Source organism: Dipodomys ordii, unplaced genomic scaffold (assembly GCF_000151885.1).
Source record: "Dipodomys ordii isolate 6190 unplaced genomic scaffold, Dord_2.0 Scaffold25, whole genome shotgun sequence".
Classification (NCBI taxonomy): Eukaryota; Metazoa; Chordata; class Mammalia; order Rodentia; family Heteromyidae; genus Dipodomys; species Dipodomys ordii.
In genome coordinates this window covers 3,855,357-3,865,439 of record NW_012267241.1, presented here as the reverse complement: position 1 = coordinate 3,865,439, position 10,083 = coordinate 3,855,357, and the positions used below count along the sequence as shown (strand labels likewise).

The window sequence follows — 10,083 nt, the reverse complement described above, 5'->3', positions numbered from 1 at the left end:
AAGGCTAGCACTCTACCACTTGAGCCACAGCACCACTTCTGGCTTTTTTCTTTTTGCTTATGTGGTGCTGAGGAATCAAACCCAAGGCCTCATGCATGCAAGGCAAGTGCTCTACCACTGAGCCACCTTCCCAGCCCCGTGTACCCTTATTTCTGGACCCATATGTCTACTACATTAAGTATTTCATGAAAGAATCGATGAATAAGTGATCAATTTGCAATGAATAAAATGAAACCAAAACCTGGAAAATCGTTCATTTCCTGAAATGGATTAAGGGCCAGTGGCAGTCTAAGATTAAGATATCTAGAACAGACAGATATATTGCTGAAGACAGAATAATCTTGGACATGTTAAGATTATAAGAGACCTTTATATGTAAAAGTGATTTTTGTTTTATATTTCAGAAAATGTTCTTTAGGTAGTATAAAGTTACTTTGACAACCATAACCTTTTCTTAGTATTTATTGTTGCATAAGTATTGAAAACATGTCAAACCTTTTTCTTGTGGTTTCAGTGGAAGCTTGGAAGGAAAGAGAGAACAAAAGAGTTATAAAGCTGTCCTAGAAGACCCAATGTTGAAGTTTTCAGGGCTGTATCAGGAGACGTGCTCTGATCTTTATGTTACTTGTCAAGTTTTTGCAGAAGGGAAACCCTTGGCCTTACCAGTGAGAACATCTTATAAGGCATTTAGTACAAGATGGAAGTAAGTTTGCTTTTTTTTTCTCTCCATTCCTATGATTGATTATAGAGTATTCTTCCATTCTGGATGTTGCAGTTGCTAATTATAGGAATAATTTGGTAGAGATGACAAAGACTTTTTTTTTAAATTTTGTGTGTGCAGACATTGGTAAGTTTAGTTTTTATTAGAATATATTAATTATACAAAGGGAGAGATCATTCTGCATATGCATATAGTATATTCTAATTCACTCCCCCCAACCCCCACAGACATTGATTAGTTTAAAGCAGTAACATACTTAAGGTATTATACTTGCAATTGAAGTAGAAGGGAATATCTATGTTCAACTTATTGACATTTTGATATGTATTTTACTGATTTACAACATGAATCAAATCAAAGCCACATGTAAAGTACCTTTTACATGGTCTCAAATGTGCAGCCTGGGGTTTGGAAAGCCAGTCTCTGAAAGTAGAGCTTTTGTCTCTTCAGATAGGATTTCTGTTAATTGTCTTCCATAAGAAACTTTTTTTCTTCCTTAGATTCATGGCTCACTCATCATAGTACATTAGCAAAACATGTAAAGATGCATAGTTCCTTTTTTTTTTCCACCTAAGAACAATATTCTGGTTCTTTAACCTTTTTTCTTTTCTTTTTTTGGCTGATCCTGGGCTTGAACTCATGGCATGGATGTTCTCCCTGAGCATCTTTGTACTCAAGAGTAATGCTCTACCACTTGAGCCACAGTGCCACTTTCGGCCTTTTCTTTTCATGTGTTACTGAGGAATCAAACTGAAGGCTTCATGCATGCTAGGCAAGCACTCTACCACTAAGTCATATTCCCAACCACTGGCCTTTTGATATTTCTTACTAAATTGAAATGGTAGAAGATTTCCAATACTCATCCAGTATGTTTTATTCAGCATTTTGGTAGTCTTTGAGTCATATATCTATATCTATGTCTATCTATGTATATATTATGCTGCCAAAGAGGAACTTTTGCTCACATTGTTCATAAAAGTCATGAAGGATATACTATGTGGACAGCCACTCTGCCTTTGAGTATTCAACCTTATTTCTATCAGGTAGTGCCCTGAGAGGCCAGGAACAGTTTTTCAGAGATAAAAGAAACCTCAGATTTGGTGATCTGGCTACATAAAAATCTAATATTTTAAGATGGGCACTGATGGCTCATGCCTACAGTCCTAGGCTAATGAGAATCATCTGGTACCACAGTTCAAAGCCAGCTTGGCAGGATGATACTCTTATCTTTAATTAGCCAGCAAATAGCTAGAAATAGACTCGTGGCTTAAATGGTAAAGTGCAAGCTCAAAAGCTTGGGAACAGCATTCATGTTCTAGTTAAAGCCCCTTGACTGGCATACACACACACACACACGCATGTATGCACACACATACGCATGCACACACATGCATGCCCCCTTCTACTTTAGTAGTATAATTTCATTATAATTTTTTTGTTCCAGAACATTCCAACTACAAGAGTAGCGAGAATAATCAACATCTAAGTCTTTGCCACTTACTTATGTATTTGCAAGGATATAAAATATTTCATGCATGATTTCTTTTTTTTTTTTTTTTTTTTAATTTTATTTTATTTGTGAACATACTGTACAGAGGGGTTACAATTGCATGGGCAGGATAATGCATACATTTTTTGGGTCCGGTCATGGGGCCCGAACTCTGAGCCTGGGCGCTGTCCCTCAGCTCTTCAGCTCAAGGCTAGCGCTCTACCACTTGAGCCACAGCCCCACTTCTGGCTTTTTTCTTTTTGCTTATGTGGTGCTGAGGAATCAAACCCAGGGCTTCTGGCATGCAAGGCAAGCGCTCTACCACTTAGCCACCTTCCCAGCCCCTCATGCATGATTTCTAAGAGGGTGAAAATGTAAAATTAGGTCATTTGCTTGTACTGGGCTTTGAGCGCAGAATTTTGCAGTTTTACTTGACTTGGTTATTGAACTGACACTCACCACTTGAATTGCACCCTAGCCCTGATATTTGTTGCGTTTGAAGATGGAATCTTCTGGACTTTTGTGTCTGAGCTGTTTTGAACTGTGATCCTTCAAATCTTAGCCTTATGATAGTTAGGATTACTGTGTGTGAGCCATTGGTGCCTAAGTTTATATTTTCTGAAAGTATGAAGCTACTCAATAAATAGAACTTTGAAGTAAACAAAAATGGGTTTTTGAAATTAATAGGTCTAAGACAGAAAATAGGTTGTGCAAAATACCTTCTTTTGGTTAAGTAACTTAAGGATAGGTTAAAAATAAAAGACATTTATAGATTTTGTATGATCTGCTCTTCAGTTTTAGGAAGTTGTGATCTTTTTTTCTTTACCAACTTATCAAGCACAAATTACCCTTCCAAGATAAATGGGTGCTGGGGACCAGTGACTCATGCCTATAATCCTGGCTACTCAGGAGGCTGAAATCTGAGGATCCTAGTTCAAAGCTAGCCTGGGCAGGAAAGTCCATGAGACTCTTATCTCTAATTAACCACCAGAAAACTGGAAGTGGTAGAGTGCTTGCCTTGAGCTGAAGAGCTCCGTGCCCAGGGCCAGAATTCAAGCCCTACCACCACCACCACCAACAAAAAGGGCTAAAAATTGCAGGCAGCCATTGTTCTTTGTAAATACTTGTTTAAAACAAATATTCTGGGCTGGGAAGGTGGCTCAGTGGTAGAGCACTTGCCTTGCATGCCTGAGGCCTGGGTTCAATTCCTCAGCACCACATAAGCAAAAAGAAAAAAAGCCGGAAGTGGTGCTGTGGCTTAAGTGGTAGAGCACTAACCTTGAGCTGAAGAGCTGAGGGACAGCGCCCAGGCCCAGAGTTCAGGACCCACTACTGGACCCCCCCCATCAAAAAAAAATATTTTAAAACTGTGAAAAAAGAAGTTATATGCATATGTTTTATTGACTGTTTTTATAGTTGGAATGAATGGTTAAAACTGCCTGTGAAATACCCTGACCTACCCAGGAATGCCCAAGTGGCCTTGACCATATGGGATGTGTATGGACCAGGAAAAGCAGTTCCTGTGGGAGGAACAACAGTTTCACTCTTTGGAAAATATGGGTGAGCTTTCTATTTATGTAGTCTGTGAATTTTATATGGCTTTCAGGCTCTTTGTTGTTTATGCTATCTGGCTATGTATAAAACATTTCAATTTATAGGACTTCATCACCACCCCCCATGTTTTGAAAGGATTTGGTCACTTTTATCACTAAATTTGATATTTGCATATCCTAAAGGTGGTAATGATTATATTACAAAATTAGCTTTTCAAATGAGTCGTTTTGATATGTTTTTTAAATGACTTTTTTTGTTGTTTTTATAAAAGAGATGTACATAGGAGTACAGTTACATTAGTCAGGGAAAGAGCACATTTGTTTTTGGACAGTGTCACCCCTGGTCTCATCTTAGTTTTTTTCCTTCCATCCCCACCCACAAGTTTTATAGTTCAATTTCAACATAGCATCTGGTGAGTACCACTGTTGAATTTGTTCACCCTTTGTTCCTTCATTTCTGTCCCCCTCCTTTCTTAACCCCCTCTCAAAGACATAAACAAACAAACAGCACAAAAATAAAACAAAAGCAGCAAAAAACAAGAAACCTCTTGTTTCCATTTCCTGAAATGTATGATCAGGTACACATAGGAATTCTGCCTTTCTGTTCCTACCTCAAGGGTATCCTTTGGTCTCACTGTGTGTAAATGTTTAAAGTATTGTATAATTTGTCATGTCCTAGTGTATTTTAGATCTAGCTTCATACATTTCTTGATGATTGTGATTATGCATCTATAAGTAGCCTCCTTTTTATAGTGATACAATTCACATACCACACCATTCCTGCCTCTTTTGGGTGGTAATTTTCTTGTTGCTACATAAGGAGTCTTAGGTTTTGGGTCTTAAATTACTGTGTTGAATATATCAGGGTTTTTCTTTTTGCCTGTAAATTTGAACTTAGTAAGTCCTTCCTGTTTAAGTTATTTATTTAAAGGATTGCTTCTGTGATGCTTTTTTCCTTTACATTTTATATTGATTAGTATAGAATTAATTTTGTAAGTGTCATTACTAATCAGCTTAAAACAAAAAACATATGGCATATAATTATATAAATCCCAAAACTGTTTATAACATAAGCTATTTTTTTCCCGTCTGTTTGAAAGTAAACTGCTTACTCACTTCACCAGCTACAGAGTCTAAGAGAGGCAACATAGTACATAATATAGTGTTAAGGAAGGCAGGTTGTAGAAATAGATTACTTTTCTTCAAATTCTAGTTTCTTTCCTTAATATCTGTGTACCTTTAAACAAGTTAATCTTATATTTCAGTTTTTATCTATAAAATGAAGTAATAATAATAAATACTCAAATATTTTACTTTGTTTTCTATTCTGTGCCAGTGCTGGTATTTAAATTGCGGGCCTTATGCTTAACTTCTTTCATAGTTGTCTGTGTGACTTATAGTATAATTCTGTTCAATTTTCTTTTACATTTATTCCTTCCCTTGCTACAGTTTATTTGTAATTCTACGTATATCCAAATAAAAGAAAAAATTTCTAACTTCCCATTCAAATAAAGCTGAGAATGTCTCTTACAGGACAAATTTGTCAAAATAAATTAGTAGTATTTACTCTATTTAAAAAAAGTAATTGAACCCCAAAGCTTTCCATAAAAGCAGTCGCAATGATCAGATGAGTTAAAATTGCCATTAACTAAGGCTTTCAATCTTGGAAAGTCATGTCTTTTCTTAACTATAACTGGAAAATAATTAATGCTGTTGCTTTTGCCCCATCTTGAAAAATTGTTCTAAAGGTGATGTACAGAGTCAGGTAGAGTACATTTCTTTTTGGAAGTTAATGCTATTTCTTCATATCCTTAATGCATTTTAGATATAAGTAAATGGATTACAGCATAAGACTGATTCTGTGAACACATCTCTTTGAACAGGTGACTCAGACTTGAGCTACTTACTTACTCATCACTTTTACACTTCTACAAGAATTCTACATAATTTTTCTGTACATTGTATGCCCTTTGAACAGGGATCTGGCTTGGCCTGAAAACCCAGTTGTCAAGCCTGGCTGCACCCAGATTTCTGGTACAATAGTATGATCTTTAGGGCATTTAGGTGCTGTAGCATCTTTAAGACATCTACTTTCCTCTGAATGCCAGCTACTTCTCTATCCAGGGAATAAAACAGCTAGGGGGACAAAACATCCTGATCCTTTGGGTAGTCTCTGTAGGAAGCCTCACTTCATGTGCCACCACAACTATCATGACTTAGAGAAATATTGCTGGAGACCATAATTTCTTCAGGTGTTTCTTATGCAATGAAATGGTACCAGTTGCCCTCATCTTTTTCCTAAGAGGTCTTGCTATGCACTTGATAGCTTGTAAAGTGGCTTTTATTACTATTGGTAGTCATAGGACTAACAGCACTTGCTGTTGCTAATACCTGTTTTATATATGTGAGTCAGGGTGAAGCAAAACTTCTTTCAGGAGCCTAATTAATAATTGAAAGGCTGATATGTTAGAATAAGGCTAGAATAACTTACTGTCCTTAATTTGAATATCTAGCATGTGAAATTTCTAGTAGCTTAAAAATAGATTGGCCATTAGTTTGAATTGGCTAAGAACCATAGGTAAATGGCAGATTGTTCATGCAGATATTTTGTTTCCAAATGTGAATTCTGAAGTCAAGTCAGTTGCTGCTATAGCAGATTGGCATTGCAAGTTGGAGCAGCTGGAGTTGAAGGAGGGCCTGTTGTACTGTTTTTTCTGACTTGTCTGGCTTAATTTCCCAAGTGGATATGGTGCTTTCTTGCCACCTGGAGGCTGTGTAACTCTCTTCAAGGTTCTATTAGTATCAAAAGAAACTTATATGTTCACTTCATTGTCAAGGAGTCACTTGGTGTGATTCCTACCCTTCATGTCTTCTGTCCTTAAATCTCTTCTCCAGATCTATCCCAAGGCACTTAAATAATTTAGTAGACTGACTTCCTGCCAAATGGACTTATTTTTGAATTAAATTCCGCTACAGTGTTCATTAGGGGGTGAAAAGGTAGAGAAAAGGAAGGGAAGCCTGTTGTTATTTCTAAAGGTACATTTATTTAAAGGTGTTCATTTAAAATAGTGTTACTTCCTCATTGTAATAGTTCCCTAGAGACTGTTCTAAGAGGTCTGCTGCATGTTGAATCTATCTACTTGAAAGGGAACAGAAATAACTATTAAAGATAGGTTTTTGTCAGTCATGGGGCCTCAACTCTGGGCCTGGGCGCTGTCCCTCAGCTCTTCAGCTCAAGGCTAGCTCTTTACCGTTGAGCCACAGTGCTGAAGAATTGAATCTAGGGTTTCATGCATGCAAGTCAAGCACACTCTCTACCAGTGAGCCACCTTCCCAGCCCCTGTGATGTACCTTTTTTGAAAAATGTTTAATATAAAATTAAGGATTTTGCTTTTCTACAACCTATTACTACATATCTTAGAAATTAGGCTTATGAGATAAACTTTTTTTTTTTTTTTTTTTTTTTTTTCAGCCATGGGCTTAAACTCTGCCTGGGCGTTGTCACTCAGCTCTTTAGCTCAAGGTAAGCACTCTACCACTTGAGCCACAGCGCCACTTGTGGTTTTCTGGTGGTTAATTGAACATAACTGTCTCATGGACTTTCCAGCCCAGGCTGGCTTTGAACCAGGATCCTCAGATCTGAGCCTCCTGAGTAGCTAGGACTATAGACATGAGCCACTGGCGCCCTGCTTAAGATAGACTTTAAAATGTGGTTGCTAGAAACTTTGCTTTGTTGTCAACTTCAGAGACCTTAGAATAGATAAGGACCCGAATCTTCGTGTGCCTCATGTACATGCAGGAATCTTTATAGTTTCCAGTCTGTTTATTGCATCCTTACCTATGTATACCCTTTACTCAATGAAATGAAAATCTTGATAACCCCAGGCAAATATATGAATAAGTTTTTTGTTAGTCAGAACATTGTAATTATGATTAAACATTTATATTTATCTTTTACAACTAAGTAGACAATTTTGTAAAGAGTAACAAGTAATTCATATACCCAAAATGTATCACTATCTTATTTTTAAAAAATCCCAAATATGGACTTGTGGAAATGCTTTCATATTCTGTGGTACACACTGGTAGCCTGTTGCCATCGTAGTTGGAAATGTGTTCTTTCAGCATCTGCAGAGATGGTGTTTGAGTAGAACTGATATTGTTTGAAAGGCCTTACTCAAAAATATTTGTAAAATGAAAACCGCTAAAAGGCAGTCATCCCCATCTTCCAGCTTCCAATAGAGATAAACATGACAACTTTTCTACAGTTCCAAACTTAAAAAAAATCATTATATAAAATTCTGTTTGAGTTTAATTCAACCTTTGCCCTTTATCTTCTTGGTACCCTTTCCAAGGCATTCTGACAATCAAAGTGACCTATTCTTTCACTCTAAAACAGTCACCACATTGAGGCTGAGTCCTGACCATGTACTAAATTTCTGACTTGTAGGCATATGTACTTTTTGTTTGTTTTGGTTTTGTGCCAGTATTGGAGCTTAAGCTCAGTGCCTCTTTCTCTTTCTTTTTCCCTCAGTGCTGTCATTTTACCACTTGAGCCATACCTCCACTACTTTTTTTTGTTGTGGTTAGTTTGAAATAATAGTCTTATGGACTTGACTGTCTGGGCTACTTTGAACTGCAGTCCTCAGACTTCAGCCCTCTGAGTAGTTTGGATTACAAGCATGAGCCACTGGTGCCTGGTTCTGCAATAACTTTCTTATGGAAAAGAAGACAGGAGAAAAATCGACCTGTATAGTGAAAAAACATAATAGTATCTTATATTTACATTTTATTCTAATGAATATTCATTCAAGTATATGTAATTGAATTTTTATTCAAATATTGATTACTAATTGAAATGATTTAATTTTTCTGAAATCTTGTGAAATACAAATACTCTTTATTAATCCTATTTATACAAGAGAAAATGGGTTCTGGGAAGTAACATTAATTTTTTTTTTTTTTTTTGTCGGTCGTGGGGCTTGAACTTGGCCTGAGTGCTGTCCCTCAGCTCTTCAGCTCAAGGCGAGCGCTCTACCACTTGAGCTACAGCGCCACTTCCGGTTTTCTGGTGGTTTATTGGAGATAGAAGTCTCACAGTCTCTCCTGCCCGGGCTGGCTTTGAACCGTGATCCTCAGATCTCAGCCTCCTGAGTAGCTAGGATTACAGGCGTGAGCCACCAGCGCCCGGCGTAACATTAATTTATCCAAGGTCACTTCTGAAATAAATAGATAGAATAGCTGAAATTCAAACTCAAGATTTATTTATTTATTGAATATAGAAAATATCCAGTTTTGATTTAGTCATGGTAAATGTGACATTCTGTTTTGTTTTGTTTTTTGTCGGTTGTGGGGCTTGAAAATGTGACATTCTGTTAGGTGATGGATGTATGTTTTCTATTACTGATTTTTTACTTCTAATGTACATGAAGACTTCTCTGTAGCAGTTCTGCTTACTCAGAAGAGAAAAGAATGGCACAAGAAAAACTTCTAAATGGAATATAGTTGCTTAGGTTGTTTCAGTACAGTCAACTGGGGGCTAAAATCATGACTGGAGACATGTATTTCTTTTAGTAGAATTACTGTTTTGAGGAATGTAAAATTTCCTACAACAAACTGCATTAATTTACTTCTACCCTAAACATCCTTTTTTTGGAAGAATGTTTCGCCAAGGAATGCATGACTTGAAAGTCTGGCCCAATGTAGAAGCAGATGGATCAGAGCCTACAAAAACTCCTGGAAGAACAAGCAGTACTCTCTCAGAAGATCAAATGAGCCGTCTTGCCAAGGTAAAGAAAATCAGATTAGACTTTGAAGTAAGTAAAATTCTCCTAGTCATGTCTATAGTTTATCTAGCATTATGTAAACTGTCAAATTTTAATGTAAATATATACCATTTTAGTAATAGTTTTGTTGAAATATAATTTAATAATTTTATAGTATGTATATTATGAATGAATTTATAGAATTCACTCTTGGAAAGTGTACATTTCACAGAGTTGTATACATATCATCACAGTATAATTTCATAGTTTTATTAACCCTAAAAGCAACTATATCCCCATGAACAGTTGCTCACTATTCCTTTTTGTAACTCCTGATAACTGATAACTGGTACTATGAATTTGCCTATTCTAGAAGCATGTTTTTTGGCCATTTGTCTGGAATTTCATCAGATTTGAAAATGTCGGTCACTTTGTGATAAATATATATTTGTGTATTTTTATTAAAATATAGAAAATAGGATTAAGTATATTACAAGTTTAATATACTTATATAAATATATATATATATATATATATATATTTTTTTTTTTTTTT

The 10,083-nt window shown here is 36.3% G+C and overlaps 1 protein-coding gene across 1 annotated transcript in view; it reads left to right on the top strand.

The window, feature by feature from the left end:
* Window positions 1–10,083, top strand: part of Pik3c3 (phosphatidylinositol 3-kinase, catalytic subunit type 3) — a 130,131-nt gene that overhangs the window by 17,052 nt on the left and 102,996 nt on the right. The window contains exons 2-4 of the mRNA XM_013014796.1: window positions 515–703; window positions 3,627–3,770; window positions 9,423–9,552. Coding sequence (XP_012870250.1) covers window positions 515–703; window positions 3,627–3,770; window positions 9,423–9,552 — 463 coding nt within the window. The remainder of the gene's footprint in view (window positions 1–514; window positions 704–3,626; window positions 3,771–9,422; window positions 9,553–10,083) is intronic.